Source organism: Zingiber officinale, chromosome 2A, assembly GCF_018446385.1.
Source record: "Zingiber officinale cultivar Zhangliang chromosome 2A, Zo_v1.1, whole genome shotgun sequence".
Lineage (NCBI taxonomy): Eukaryota > Viridiplantae > Streptophyta > Magnoliopsida > Zingiberales > Zingiberaceae > Zingiber > Zingiber officinale.
The window spans coordinates 173,181,261-173,197,757 of NC_055988.1; the positions used below are offsets into that span (position 1 = coordinate 173,181,261).

Here is a 16,497-nt window from a genome sequence, read left to right on the forward strand (position 1 = left end):
AGCCGTAGGCCCTAGGAGAAGAAGAAGAAGGGTAATGACCCAAAACAGCGTCGTGCTGCTCTTCTCGTGCTCGATCGCTAGAAGCGACGCCGGCGGTCGAAGTGCTCAAGCTCAACAGCATTAGCAGTAACAGCGCCACAGACAGAGCCATGGCTTCCGGTCTCCTCGCACTCTGCTTTCTTCTTCCTCGCTTCCCGCAGTTATATAGCAAGCAAGGAGCTAGCCAGCTGGAAGGGTTTAGGAAGGGGAGGGAGCGATGCATGGGCACGCGTCTGTTCACGTACCAAGTGCGGTTGCAGTCATGCAGAGCGTCCTCGCTGTGTTATAATGTTAAAATAAAGCTCTTGCGGTGTTTTAAGATTATAAAACAGTCAAGGGAAGCTTCATTTACTTCCAAGTGAAAGAAGAAACACTAAAAGGAAACACATATAGGAGCATTAAGTCGGATTTAAGACAAGAAAGAAAGAAAAAATTAACAATCAAATTTCAGCAATTTTGCACACTAGGGTGTCACTGGTTGTTCGATGAGAAATTTCCCCTCACCGAGGAAAACTAGATTTAAAGCTCTAAAACACACTGCAAAAGAATTAGCAACAATAATCTACAAATATTTCTCATTTTTTCCGAACCTTGAGAGTGTGACTAAATTGTGCTTGCCAGGGGATCATCATGATCTAGCTAGAACAACAGTAACTCTTTGAGCTCCCAGCATCTGAAGAATCAACGACATGTATGGTTGTGCCCTGCCCAGGGGGTCCGGAATTCCTCGCCGCCTCTTGTGCTGCGAGGGCCTTCTTGTTGATAATGTGGTAGATCTCAGTCAGAACCGTTTGGAATGCCTTCTCAATATTGTGTGATTCCAGGGCCGAAGTCTCGAGGAAAGAGAGCCCCTCCTTTTCGGCGAATTCCTGGCCATCATTTTCAGAAACAGCTCTCAGGTGTGTTAAGTCGGACTTGTTGCCGGCCATCATGATGACGATGTTGGAGTCTGCATGATCTCTGAGTTCTCGCAGCCACCTTTGCACATTGTCAAAGGTTTGCTTCTTTGTTATGTCGTAGACGAGAAGTGCTCCTACAGCACCCCGGTAGTATGCGCTGGTTATGGCACGGTACCTTTCTTGGCCGGCAGTGTCCCAAATCTGTGCCTTAACTGTCTTGGCTTCTATCTGTTAATTCCGTTAATTGGCATTCAGAAGTCAGTCAAACAAATTTAAAAGCTGTTTTTGAGTTTCCCCTAATCAAAACAGAAGCTGTTTGCAACATAATTTATAAACAAAAACTAGAGATCTAAATTCCTTCCAACCTAAGATGTTCAAAAGAGTTCAATCACAACTTAATTTTGCATAAGCCTGGGGTTTTGACCTGATGGAAAAAAAAACAATGTAGTAAAAACTATATATTTAAGCTCTTTCCAACTTGAGGTAGTTAACAAGAGTTCTCTCACAACTTAATTTTAGATAAACTTTAGATTTAAATCCTGAAAGTTAATTTTCAAATCAATTTACAGCAAAATAGCAATAAAAGTTTGCAACTTGATTTACAAATCAACCTAAGTCACTATTAATGTATAAAAGAAACAGATATTTAACTTCTTTCAAAAATTAGGTCAATAGTAATTCTCTCTTGCTTTAATTTGCATAAGCTTGGGATTTTGACCTTGCAAAATGATTTGCAAATAAACTTGCATGATGGAAAACAATATAAAATGGCCTGCAAACTCAGTTGCAAATCATCATGCAATAAGATTTCTAACAACAATAAATCAATATTTGAGTCTCACCTGCCCTAAAATAGTCATGATAGGGTCTCCCACACATTTATTTTGACCCAGCAAATTGACGCTAAATATCGCCATTTCTCACTACAAAAGTTGATCGATCATTTTTCACCATGAAAGTTGATCAAATCAGCTTGTGGAATGAGAACTCAAAGCTCATGAAAAATTAAACTCAAAGCTCATGAAAAATTAAACTGTGAGGGACCTTCATGACCAACTAAGGTTGGAACTTGGAAGGAACTCAAATATCAAAATTCTATTCAAAATCCTGATGTAATGACTGCAGAACTGATTGCAATCAGCTTGCATTTGCATTTTGGAGGGAACCTGAAAATCAAAGGAAATCTAGGAAAAAAATTATAGCTGGGGCTTGATTTGATATAAAATAGATACTAGGATGTGATTTGGCAAACACACACACACACACACACACACACACACACACACACACACACACAGAGTTTGGGAACAAGCCTTTGTAGTTTGTTTGATGGCGCAATGATCATGAACTTAGATCCATCAAAAACACAAGCAACTTAAGACTATTTAGCAGGTCAATAGATTGCCCACCGAGTGTCCAGAATCATGCATCAATCAATTTGAAGCGATTGAAAGGCAGGAAACGTAGAAGACTAGATAAGCAGTAATGGAAAATGCAAAACAACAAGCTGTCATAATTAATGTATACCTGAAACTACACCTACTAGGATATTTGACCCTGAAGCTTAATTCTCCAGTTATGATACACGGATACATAAACTTGCACCTCCACAATCAACAACTCTACAAATGCTGAAGACTTCAGCAGATGGTTGCATTCAATAAAAACATAGCATGTACAAAGATAATTCTGACCAACTGAAGAATTAAAGCTCATGTTTGTTTAAGTTGATCTCGGAATGCTATCATGTAAAGCACTTTCTGTTACCAACTGTCCAAGCCATCAAAAACCAAGCTAAGTGACTGAGCAGAAGGGAAAAGAGATAACATCTAAGGGTAATCTGTGCCAAGTTGTTCCATATGTTGGGTATGGTCAATACTGCCCATTCCACCAGCATTTGATGAATAATTGAAAGACAGCTTAAGTTTGGGATTAAGCAATGTATTTCACATGTAGCTAAAGGACCACTTATCCTAATTCTATGTACCATTGCCTCTGATGTGATCCATTTTAACATTTGGTAGTTGCAGTCTCAAGCCATGGTAATAGCATAACTAAAAACAGAGTGATGTAATTCTACATATTCACATTAACATTGCTACAAGTATATATGGTCAATACTGTCCAATCCGCCAGCATTTGATGAGTAATTGAAAGGCAGCTTAAGTTTGGAATTAAGCAATGCATTTCATGTGTAGCTAAAGGACCACTGATCGTAATTCTATGTATCATTACCTCCGATGGGATCCATTTTAACATTTGGTAGTTGCAGTCTCAAGCCATGGCAATAGCATAACTAAAAATAGAACAATGTAAATCTACATATTCACATTAACAGTGCTACAATTATATATGGTCAATACAATCCGCCAGCATTTGATGAATAATGAAAGACAGCTTAAGTTTGTGATTAAGCTATGCATTTCACGTGTCTGATCGTAATTCTATGTATCATTGCCTCCGATGGGATCCATTTTAACATTTGGTTGTTGCAGTCTCAAGCCATGGAAATAGCATAACTAAAAAGAAAGCGATGTAAATCTACATATTCAGTTAACATCGCTACAATTATATATCTAAAAATCATGCATGCTAAAGATAGATCATAGATAGATAGAAGGCGAGCATAGATCATAGATAGATGGGAGGCGCGAATAGAAAGCTCACGGGCACGAAATAGATTGGACGTATAGTAGATCAGCATCGAGAACGACAGGATCAAAAGATCATTACGGTCGTATCTAACTCGAATAGCACAAACAGAGATTCAGGAAAGGGCAAGGGACAGGAGGCATCTGACCTGAAGGGTCTTGGTTGCGAACTCGACGCCAATGGTGGACTTTGAATCCAAGGAGAACTCGTTGCGGGTGAATCTGGAGAGGATGTTGGACTTCCCGACGCCGGAGTCCCCGATGAGGACGATCTTGAAGAGGTAATCGTACTCGTGGTCGACTCGGTGCGCCATTTCCGCCGCCGCCTCCTCCCTGCTCCCCGATCCGCATCAGATCCACCAAAAACCCAACGAAAGGAAGATCCATCCCCCGATTTCGAAGAATCGAGATCGAAGTTGATCAGAAACGGAATCGAACATCGAAACCAACCATTTGCAACGGAAATCGAACGGGAGAAGGAAGCAACGAGAAGGGATTGGGAGATCAGAGCGTTACCTGGTGCGGAGATCGGATCGAAGGGAGAGAAGGAAGAGGGCGAGACTTGAGCGATTAGAGGAGAAGGAAAGCGTGAGGACGTCAACGACGAGGAGAACGGAAACGAGGCGACCCCGATTGTATTAAATAAGGAAGTTTACTTTGAATTGATTTCTAAAATTTTAAAATTATTTCGATTCACTAATTATTCACTCAATTATTAAACCAGAAAATTAATTATTAAACAATTAATATTTTACCAAATAATGGTCATTAATTAATGATTTTTTCTAAGTTAAAAAATGTGTTTAAAATTAGATACAAGTTGAAATATAAAATAATAAATTTATTTAGTAAACTTTTGATATTGGATCGACTAATATTTTAACTTAGAGTCGGCTTTAGACATAGGTCTATACCTAACGTCCTAATTTTTATTAGGACTTGTTATTTTTAGCGTATTATATATATATATATATATATATATATATATATATATAAAAGATAATGGAAAAGAATAGGCTCATATGATAAAAGATTGCACAATCTTATTCTCTAAAAATTAGGATTATTATTTTTAATATATTAAATATATTTTATGTATATTTTTTTAAAAGAATAGAAAAAAATATGACCCAAGTGAATAAATATTTACATGATCTCACTCTTGGTCAAAGCCTCATTATGGTTCAATGAATAGAGTGATAAAGAAGTTCTTTTTTTAACAAATTAATTTATTTTTAATTATGGATGTTATTTTATAAAATCTAATATATTCTTTATCAATATTTTTCAATCCTAGTCTAGTTTAGTTACGCCTCTTCCCCTTTTCCAACTCTCCTCTTTATGCTTCACTTGTTCCTATCATTTCACTTCCTTAATAGATAGTAAATTTAATTTTTATTTAGATATATTTAGAGTCATAAATTGTTTGATTTTCTCTTTATCTCCATTCTATCATTTACAACTGTTCTAATTTAGGTGATAAAAAATCTGATTTATTTTTTCTTTTGCTTTGTGCCTAAAAAGACTTTCATTTAGTTCTTGATAAATGATAATGACTGGTTTGATCTTATTGCGATCTTTATTTTCTAAAGATTGTATTGACTTTTATCATTTTGTACATATATTTTTTATTTATTTATTTTTTGTGCTTAACTGATGATAATGAATTGAGAATGAGAGCATGATTTTTTTTATTGTTATCATATTTCATGGTTCTTATTTCATTAATTTTATTCCTTTTGTAAGGATTGGTCTTTCACCTTTTATTTAAGTAATTAGTCATACTTTTATCTTTATTTATTTTTAAATAATTTTAAATATATTTATTTTTTTAGCTAAATAAATTATAAATTTATTATCAACTTGAGGTGTATTATTATATCTAATAATAATACTCTATTTAATATGATAAAATTTATACTTTTCTAAATTAGGTTAACAAAATATGATTATGAAAATTTAATAGATAACTTATGTCAAGAGATTTTCAATATATGATCCATTTTAATTTTTAGATCAATCGACAAGTAAATATGAATTAGATATATTTTAATTTTAATGAGTACTAATTTTTAAAATATATATATTATATATATAGTATTAACTTTTTTTTTAAAAGAAAAATCTCAACTGGAGACGCATGTCCATGTTGAGATTTTGCTCGGTTCGTTTTTGCATGTCCATGTATCGAACATGTCTAGAGTAACATCCACATTTTGATAAATGCATCAAAACATTTTGGAGTTATGGGCAGTGGTTAAATTCTTTAGGCGATTAATTAGATATTTAGGATTCGAATTTTAACTGCAATATATTATAAAGATTTTTCACCAATAGAATAATAAATTTTAAAAAATTAATCGCTTGGATCGACATTCATGAGCGTTTTCCAATTGATTATGATGTCAATGAAAACTCCCGTGGATTGAATTGATCATCTTTAAAATTAATCAATTTAAAAAACTCAAAATATATATGATGCGATGATGATAAGGGGTGCTCCATCTTGCTATCACGGTGAAAGTTAAAGGAGATCGAAGTCAAGATGGTCTAGAAGTTAATGACATCGGTCGATCGGGCGGAACGTTCCTCGATCGGGACAAGGGCCCCGATCCGACGTCAACTTCGACACAACATTGAAATACCTGACGCTCGAGGAAGAACGACATACAAAAGTTGGGCCGAGTGGCTACCACGCTCGGCTGAGCAGCACACTCAACATCAGCCGAGCACGCGGACAGTGAGTTTTCGGCCGAGCAGCTATCCCGCTCAGCCAGTGATAGATCACGACAAAAGAATTACGGTTGAACGACTATCCCGCTCGGTCCAACAGCAGACTATACACGAACAGTGGATTTCCGTCCGAGCGGCTACTCCGCTCAGCCAATCAGCAGACACAACAGGATATCTTTTGACATCCTTTTGGGAGCTAGTGCCGCTGACAGACAGCATGGTCAGACAGAAGATCATAGGACGAAAGCTTCCACTGTCACTTCAGAGATATGCTCGGCCCGTTAAGGTACTGTGTCAGTGACACTTTACTGATATGTCTTTTCAGGGGAAGTTTGAGAGGCGTGCTCACCTCGAGAAGCGTGCACGCGCACTTTCGGAGCTCTATATAAAGGGAGTCCAAGCATCGATGAAAGTAGGCTTTACATGCAATATTTACTGTTGCGCTACAGTTCTTGCTGCTTCTTGCTTCTTCTTTTTACTTCGCTAGAGACTGACTTGAGCGTCAGAGGGCTATCGCTGGGGACCCCTTTCCTGGTTCGGCATTGACGCTGTTTGTGTTGCAGGCGGGAGCAAAGTCCACTAAAGGTCAACAGGAGCGCCACGTCCCCAACATCTCTCTCTTCGTCTTTCGGACATTATCAATATATATATATATATATATATATATATCTAAAGGTAATTACGTTCATCAGAGCCGACTCTAGGCCAGGGCTACCAGGGCTCTTGCCCAGGCCCAAAATATATATTTTTTAATAAATTTTTTATTCTTTCTCATCCTTGCGTTTCTCATCGGCCGTTGCCGAAGCCATCTCTGAAGTTGGAAGCGATGAATCCCTAGCTGAGCGGCAGCGGCAGCTTGAAACAACCACAGGTTGGTCAAGTTCCTCCGCTCATCTTATGCTCGACCAAATGCTCTGGTACCTAGTTAAGTTACATTGTGGTTGTTTCCAGTTCCAGGTTGCTCACCTTCGCGGCGATTCTCCCCGGTTGCCATCCTCACCGACCCCGCGCGTCTTCAGTGCCTTTAACCTTACCATTGAGAGGATATCGCCAGCGACGAACCCGTCGATAACCTCAACGGCTGCTCCTGAGCTCCTCCAGTTTTCCGGTCAGTAATCGATTTTATCAATTAGGGCAACCCCTGTCGAGACCTTCTAAATTATTATTTTGTGCACTACAATGGTTAACTATATCTTTTAGCTACAGATATGGGGTATTTGAACCAGCCAGACTTGGTTTGGGAGAAGTTGAATGAGGTATGTCTCTTTCCAGGAATATATGACTCATTATCAAATCCTTTTCTAAATTATTTTGCTTGATTTTCTTAATAGTGTTGTTACCTATGCTTTTGAATGTGTAGATTTTTTTGTTAATTCCATTTCATTTTTAAAGTAGTTCTGCCATAATTTATTCTACTTGTACGGATAAGAGTCAACTGAGACACAATCTTCACGACTGGAAACTTTATGGAATTTAAAGATCTCGATTCTTGGTCTAATTAATTAAGATTTTGTTGTTTGATTATGCAATCAATTAGGATTTATATACTTAGATTTTATCATAATTTCAACTTTTGCTTTTCAATTTGCATCGAAATTGTTCTCATTATACAGATGATTTCTACTTCTTCTTCTTCTCCTCTAGTACCTATATTTTCCCAAATTTGTTACTTTTTCAAGTCAGAATAAAAATGTTCTTATTATCACAAGAAGATGACTTTTTCTTCTTATTCATTGTTACAAATTAAAATATTGTAGTTGGTCACACTTAGTAGACTCCTAATTAAGAACAACAAGCAGATATCAACAAATGGTTTTTTGTATGTGTGTGTGAGATACAAGAACTTTCTTATTGGTTTACTCTTAAAAGCTTTGGCTTCTAGTTGTTTATTCTTTTTAGATAGATTCTTTTAGCTAGTAAATGATAAGTAGATTAACTAACTTTTCATGTCATTTAGCTAGTTAGATTAATGTACTTGTATCTTTAATTGCATGAATAAGATCCCAACTTCTAAATAATTAAATTGTTGTGTGTTTTTTATAAACTTGCAGGATATCCCTGTTAGGTCTTATATAAGTGGATTTCGAATCAAAGAAAAATTCTCCATATCAGGTTTTATTGTTCTTTGTTTATTGCTTATTGTTCATAATCAACTATCATCATGAAATAGCTCTCTGGATATCAAAAAAAAAAAAGAAAAAAAGAAAAAGGAAGAGATAGCCCAAAGCTTAAGAGGTTCATTGAATAAATATTTTAGTAAAGAATCACGTAACACAACAGAAAACTTAGTTCAGATTTTAAGTAATGAATCAAATGCAAATGAAGATTTTGTTGAAAATAATAATAATGAATATGAAGAATTTATGAGAAACTAAAATGATAAGCATGAGAAATTTGTAGAAAATGAGAACGAAGAGAATACAGATCTTAATGATTTGAATGAAACTGAAATTGACAAAACTAAAGATATTGATAATTGTTGTGATGATTAGCGTACAAATGAATATCAATGTTCGACACCTAGATATGATATAAATATATTTGATCCAAGAGTTTGGGATAACATTGATACAAAAATGAGAGATTTACTTGTAGAAAGAGATCCTAAAAGAGAAGATATTCTTAAGTTTCTTTTAGATAAAGAATCTCGATCGACACTTTTCTCATAGTTACTATGTTCAAATGTTACCAAATGGTGAGACTCGTGATCGAAAATGGTTAGTATATTCGAAGGAGTTGGACAAAGTATTTTATATTTGTTGTAAGTTGTTTAAAGTAATACACACTAAAAGTAATTTAGCAAAAGAAGCAGTTAATGACTGGAAACATTTATGTGACAAACTTAAACAACATAAAAATAGTGTTGAACACCTCACTAATCTGAGATCCTTTGTTGAAATACAAATGAGATTAAGGAAAACATTGACAATTGATAATGAAATACAAGAACAAATTAAAAAGGACACAAAACATTGGAAACATGTTATGCTAAGAATAGTTGATGTTGTCAAATGTCTTGCTATACATAATTTGACATTTCGTGGTACACATGACAAAATTTATGAAGATGGTAATGGTAAATTTTTGGGTCTACTTGAAATGATTGCAGATTTTGATCCAATAATGCTTTCGACTCATTCAAGATGAAAAGATTCATTATCATTATCTTAGTCATATAATTCAAAACGAGTTAATATCTCTTCTAGCTTCTAAAGTTAAGAATGCAATAATTTAAAAAGTAAAAAAGGTAAAATATTTTTTAGTAATTCTTGATTGTACACCGGATGCAAGTCACAAAGAACAAATGACTCTCATATTAAGATGTATAGATGTTTCAGAGACTTCAATTAAAATAGAAGAATACTTTTTAGAATTTATAAATGTAGAAGATACAACTGGTTTAGTTCTTTTCAATGAATTGAAAGTTGTTTTACAATCTTTAGAACTTGATATTGATAATGTGAGAGGGCAAGGTTATGATAATGGACCTAATATGAAAGACAAAAATCAAGGTGTACAAAGAAGATTGCTTAACATTAATCTTAGAGCATTTTACATGTCATGTGGTTCTCATTTTCTTAACTTAGTTGTTTGTGACATGGCAAATTCTTATGTTAAAGCAAAATCATTTTTTGGAGCATGTCAATGTATGTACACCGTGTTCTTTAATTCAACAAAAAGATGGAATATTTTACTTGAATATATTGATGGATTAACTTTAAAATCATTGTTAACTACAAGATGGGAAAGCCATATTGAAACAGTCAAAGCAATACTATCTCAAGCTTCCTAAATCAGAGAAGCTTTGTTCAAATTAGCAGAAATAAGTGAAGATGGTAAATTAAGTAGAGATGCTGAAACTTTAGCATCTGGTAAACTTTCAAGTTTTAAATTTATATTAAGCCTTTTTATTTGGCATGATATTTTGCATAAAATTAACTTAGTTAGCAAAAAATTATAGTCAGAGGATATATGTCTTGATGTTGTTGTAAAACAATTGTCGGGTCTTGTTTCCTTTTTTGAAAAATATAGAGAAAATGATTTTACTTCTGTTATGGTTGATGCAAAAAAAAATAGCATCTGATATGGAAATTGAGCCTGTATTTCCTATAATACATAAAATTTGTAGAAAGAGACATTTTGATAAAATTGCTAACACTGAAAGAGAAAATCAATCACTAGAAGAATCTTTTCAAATAGATTATTTTATCTTAGTAGTCGATATTGGTCTTGGGCAATTGAAGAGTAGATTTGAACAGTTGTAATATTTTGAATCTATATTTTGATTCTTGTATGATGTTACAAAATTAGTTTCATTAGATGATGATGAATTGACGAGTTCTTTTGTTAATCTTGAAAATACTTTAAGAAATGGTGACACTTCTGATATTGATGTAAAATATATGTTTTCAGAACTACAAGTTTTACAAGCAATGTTACCAAGTGAATCTTATGAAACAAATAAAAAATGGTCTTCCATTCAAATATTAGATTTTTTAAAAACAATGGATATGTTTCCAAATGTGATGATTGCTTATATGATATTATTGACAATACCCGTGATAGTGACATCTGTCGAAAGAAGTTTTTCAAAATTAAAATTAATAAAATCTTATTTACGGACCACAATGACTCAAGATAGGCTAAATGGATTAACAATTTTATGCATTGAAAATAATATTTTGAAAAACATTGAATATGATGTTATTATTGATGATTTTGCCTTTAAAAGTGCATCACGAATACACTTTAAATGAGTTACCTTTGTGTTTTTTTTAGGTGTATTACAACCGATAATTTAATTATATCCTCTGCATTCACTCTCATTCACACTTGTAGGTAAACATTTTGTTACTTATGAGAACACGTGACATTGTATTTATGCTCTTAAAGTGTTCATAAGTCATAACAACTCTAGAACTTATGCTAATTGGTGCTACTCATACTCTTTTTCTTTTGGTGATTAGATCAATTGATAGTTTGATAAATTGATACTTTTTTGTTTACTTTGGCTTTCAGAGGGAAATGATGGATCATTTTCTGTGGTGGAAATTTTGTTTCAAGGAGCATCTTTTTTTATGGTGTATTCTTGATATGCTTTGATACAAAGAGGTTTTATTCATGTCAGATTGGGTAGCTCTTCTTTTGGTGGTTGGTCGGCTGGAGTATGGATGTTGCAGTGGGTATCTTGCAAGGAGGAGAAGCTTATTTATAGAATGTGCCTAGAAGGGACTGGATTGAAGCTGTGATTTTGATGGTTTATGATCTGTTGTGCAGGAGTGTCGGTATGATGTGCTGTGTTTATAGTGGTTTTATAATTGGTCGTTGGAAATTTGTAAAGGTTAGTTTTTCATGTCTAGCACTTCCCTCTTATCAACAAATGTGATGTTCTGTTAGTGTAGGGGTTTATGTATTTGATTGGTTTTGTTCTGATATGGGTTAGTATTTGATATATTTTGATTGTGAGATACTATTATTGTTGGAGTCTGATGTTATGGTTTCTAAAGGTGGAGTAATGCATATTTTTTGAAGGGTTGTATATGTGGCTAATCCATTCAGCAAAATTTTATTTGATGGATTTCTAAAGGTTTTCTTTGCAATTGGGAGTTCAGAAAACATACCTTGTGGTTGTGTTTTATTTTGATCAAAAATTGATATTGATTTGTGGTGTTGTTGTGTTTTGAGTTGCTGACTGAATTTGTTAATGAAGCTTTAATGTGTAAGCTGATTTTTTTGAGAGAGATGGTGGATTTCCTACGTTATATATTGGTAGTGTGGTGGTGTTTCTGAGAGTTCTATGGTGTTCTTAAAGTTTGGAAATTTGGGTGCGTTTTACATGTTTGGGATTTCGTTTTGTGAGTTTGAAGGCTTTTGTTGAGCGTTCATTGTTGGTGGTTTTATTTCAAGGAAGAAGTTGAAATCTCTTGGATTTGTTAGAGTATTTTTGTTAGAAAGTGTGTAAATAAAGTTTATTTTATATTGTGTTCTTGGAATGTAAGTATGGAGAGAATGATTTTGTTTGGAATACATGTAAGTTTGTGAAGTCTTTGTAAATTGTAGTATGAGATCAGGTCTCACCCCCTCATTCTATGGTTCTTTTTTCATATATGATTTTTTTAATTAAAGAAAAATAGTGTTCGTTATATAAAATTGGGGTATAATTTATAATTTCGCCCATGACCTTTGAACAATAAGGATCGACTCTGATGTTCATCTTAGATATCTCTCATAATCTATTTTTAAATTACACAATCTGTTCTTAAATTATATAAAAGAAGATAAATCATGGAATCAATTTATTATGGACCATCAAATTAACTAGATGATGGGAGAGATTTTTTTTTCCTGAGATAAGTGACTTCAGGCTTTCTGCTCTGGCCAGGTAGTTTAATCGTCATATGCTCGGTACATCTTAGATGTCGCGTTAGCAAATAATGTAACACACACACCGCATTATCTCGCAATTACACTTTGGATGCCACATTAATCTTTTGCACCCACAATGTTTTTAAAGCTGCATGATACCTTATTTGTCTCTTTTACCCTACCCTTATATATAAAGCATTACGTAATCATTAAGTTAAATCAAATGATCATTGGATTTATTAACTCTTTTGAATGGTCAATAAGCTAGTCAATTGCTTGTAAGTCTATGTAATTCCTCTTCAATTAGTTTACAAACTATTGTAAGTCTATGTAAAGATTTAAGACTTAATGGGTCGAACAAATATGACTAAGGAATTCATTCCATAGTCGAAGGCTTCACCCATTAAACCCTAGGTAGATAATCCATGTTCTGGATAGATACCGTAGACGGTCAAGTCATTAGTCAATATATTTACTGAGGTCGATGAAGGGAATGAAGATACTAGAGATGCACTCAAATAGAGGATTAGACTGGCCAAAGAACAGATTTTGGATTTTCTGGAGCTGCGATAGGTTGAAGAGTGAAGATGGAGGAGAAAGGGTAGAATCTGATGGAATGGAAGAGAATTCGAAAGCCCTCTCATTACTTTTATGAGGGGTTATTTAGTTGCTGGATTTTGGTAATCCTCGACAATCTAAATGCAAATTTCATCTTGGAAAATTTATCATCATCCATAACAACATCTAGGTTCCTGGGCTCCTTGTGTAAGTTGAAGACTAAGTATAAATTCCTCAACTTCTGTAATTACAATATTTTTCCTCTGCTAACGCTCCTTCCTTTGAAGCCCACTAAAAACCAGACACAATAGAATCCTTGTTCTCATTAAGGTAATGAACTCCCTTGCACATATCAACCACCATGTTCCAACCAGTAGCCTTAGGCCCGAAGCACCAAATCTTCTTAGCGAGATCCTTATCCCAGCCAAACTCCTCAGATAGGATCTTTGATCTCACTTTTAGGATCATTTTTTGGGTCAATACGACCTCCATCAATGGCCTCAACGAGGGCTTCTTCCATTGGTTGGGCTTCCATATAAAGCCTGTTGGGAATGTTTGGATATTTGCTCATAACACTCATGCTTGATTTCTCCAACACAGTTTCATGGAAAGAAACCACAGGATCTGAAACAATGATCTCTCCTCCCATGAAATCTTCTTGCAAATCTTTCAAGCATATCTCAATATGTAGCTCACCAGCACCTACCATGGGATTTGATTTGGCTAAATGTTTTAAGCTTTCTATGAGTTTTGGAAAATCCGTTCGCTCGGTCACTCACCCAATTCGCCCGACCGCTCGCCTAGTTCGCTCGACTGAACGCCCATTCTCTTGGTTGTTCGATTGCTCGGCCTCTTAGTCCGCTCGGTTGAACGCTCACTCGCCAGGCTGCTAGCTCGGTTTGCTTGGTCGGTCACTCGCCTAGCCACGCGCTCAGTCTGCTCGACTGGTTACTTGCTCAACCGCTCGCTCGGTTCGCTCGACCACTCAGCCCTCTGCTCGGTCGGACATTTGGTGGATTTGCTCGCTTGGTTGCTCAGCCTGCTTGGCACTGTGCAGTCTGCCTTCAGCACTGAGCAGAAAATCAGCCCTTGCTGACAGCCTGAGATTATCTGCTCAGATCATCTCGACAAAAAAGTTGAATTTAATTACATTTAACTACAATTGCCACGTGATGCAGTGATGATGAGGGGCCTCACCCCGTGGAGGATAGCGACCACAGTGGAGGTCAAAGTCAAGGTGGTCAACGCGCAGATATCATCGGCTGGTTGGGCAAGCAAGCCCCGACCGAGGGTTAGGGCTGTAAATAAATCAAGCGTTCGTGAACAAATTTGGTGTTTGGCTTGGTAAGAGCTTGTTTATGTTCATTCAATATATATAAGATCAATTAAATAAATAATCTTGAACAGCTCATTAAACTAAACAAACAATCTTGAACACATATGTGTTCAGCTCATTAACGTTCGTGAACAATGTTCACGAGCCATATCTATTAATAAAACTCTTTTCAATATGTTAAATAAACAATAAAATAAAATAAAATAAATTTAAATTATTAATCTTAATAACCAATCAAACAATTAAACATTTCAAACAATCAAAAAGCTGCAATTGAGAGCTTAATAACATATAAACTAACCAATCTCAAACCAAACTCGGACCAAGCTCAAGCCAAACTTAAATTGAGAGTTTGATAACATCTAAACGAACCAAGCTCAAGCCAAGCTTCAAATAACCTCAAGCTCATAAAATATAAACCAATCGAAGCTTGAACATTCATTTCAAAAGCTTGGTTCATTTTAAGCTCGGCTTGGCTTGGCTGGGTTATCTTATCAAACAAGCTTGAACACCCCAAAGGTCGACTCGGCTTGACTTGTTTACAGCCCTACTGGTGGCAAAAGGTCCCGGTCTGATCCAACCTTCGACACGGGGAGGTCAAATGACGGACGCTTAATGGAGTATTGGACGCCGGACGAAGGAAGAGACGATGTGCAAAAGCCGGGTCGAGCGGCTGCCTCGCTCGGCAAGACAGCAGAGCTCGACATCGGCAGAGTGGAACTTCGGCAGTTCCGTTTGGCCAGGCAGCAGAGTTCGACATTGACAGACCGGAACTTCGACCGAGCGGCTACCTCGCTCGGCTAGGTAACAAGTTTCAACATTGGCAGAATTCAACTTCGATCGAGCGGCTACTCTGCTCGACCTGGCAGCAGGTCTCGACAGTGGCAGAGTGGAACTTCAGTTGAGCGGACACACGCACAGGAGTAGTGAGGTTCTGGCCGACCGGACGGGACACCGGAGCGGCGAAATTCCGGCCGAGCGGGTTGGCCACTCGGCCTAGCTAGTAGTACACTCTGATATCCATCGACATCCTTTTGGGAGTTGGTGCCGTCGACACCGGACATGGACAGTCAGAAGATCGTTTGGCGGAGGCTTTCACTGTCACTTCAGATATATGCTCGGTCCGTTAAGGTACTGTATAAAGGACACTTTACTAACAAATCTTTTCAGGAACAACTTTGGGAAGCATGCTCGTCTTGGGGAGCGTGCTCACCTTGGGGAGTGTGCATGCGTGCTACAGGAACTCTATATAAAGGGGGTCCAAATATCGGCGGAGGTACGTAATAGGCAATTGACACTTCTCACTACTGTTCATTTTGCTCCGCCTTCTATTTCATTGCTGGTGATTGACTGGCTCAGCACTGATGTAATCTGTATTGTAAGTCCAAGCGGAGTCCACAAGCGGTCAACAGGAGTGTTACATCCCAACTTTCCTTCTCATTGACTTTCGGACAAAATCACCATGGATTGCTGTTTGAGCAGGGCTGATTCCGAGTTTTACGGTTCTTATACGATGCTGCAATAGTAAGTCCTTAATTGTGGATGTATTTTACAGGCTATAGGTTATAGCTTGATGAGGTTATAAATGTTTATGGTATGGGAGTAAATGTAAGATCTGGTGACGGCTGTTGGCATTTATCAGCCGGAGGTGACCATGTTGTTTGGATTTGGAGGCTACTGAGCAGCCGCAGCCTTTATGTTTTCCATTAACGTGGAAGGGTGAGAAAGGTGATAATGCAATCTTCATAGAGATAAAGAGAAAAAAGAGATAAGTTGAGTAAACCAGTGATGTGTGTGTGTGTGTATATATATATATACACACACCACACTAAGTTTTCTTCCACTTACATATATACCTGACTCCTACAATGTTGCATAACTACCCCTCCCTGTAATAATCAATCCTTTTTATTGT

The 16,497-nt window shown here is 36.3% G+C and overlaps 1 protein-coding gene and 1 pseudogene across 1 annotated transcript; both read right to left on the reverse strand.

Annotated features, from left to right (window-relative positions):
• Positions 1-461: 461 nt before the first annotated feature.
• On the reverse strand, positions 462-4,218 carry LOC122043330 (ras-related protein Rab2BV-like). The gene is made up of 3 exons (XM_042603902.1): positions 4,106-4,218; positions 3,739-3,922; positions 462-1,166 (listed from the first exon to the last, which is right to left on the reverse strand). Exons 2-3 carry the CDS (start codon positions 3,901-3,903, stop codon positions 675-677), a joined length of 657 nt encoding a protein of 218 aa, XP_042459836.1. The 5' UTR covers positions 3,904-3,922; positions 4,106-4,218; the 3' UTR covers positions 462-674.
• A 9,319-nt stretch (positions 4,219-13,537) lies between these two features.
• On the reverse strand, positions 13,538-15,289 carry LOC122044281 (annotated as a pseudogene).
• Positions 15,290-16,497: the final 1,208 nt, after the last annotated feature.

Coding starts and splice junctions, on each gene's coding strand:
- LOC122043330 (XM_042603902.1), bottom strand. CDS start 3,903: ATGGCGCACCGAGTCGACCACGAGTACGATTACCTCTTCAAGATCGTC. Junction 1,167..3,738: donor TCGCAACCAAGACCCTTCAG/GTCAGATGCCTC, acceptor CGGAATTAACAG/ATAGAAGCCAAGACAGTTAA.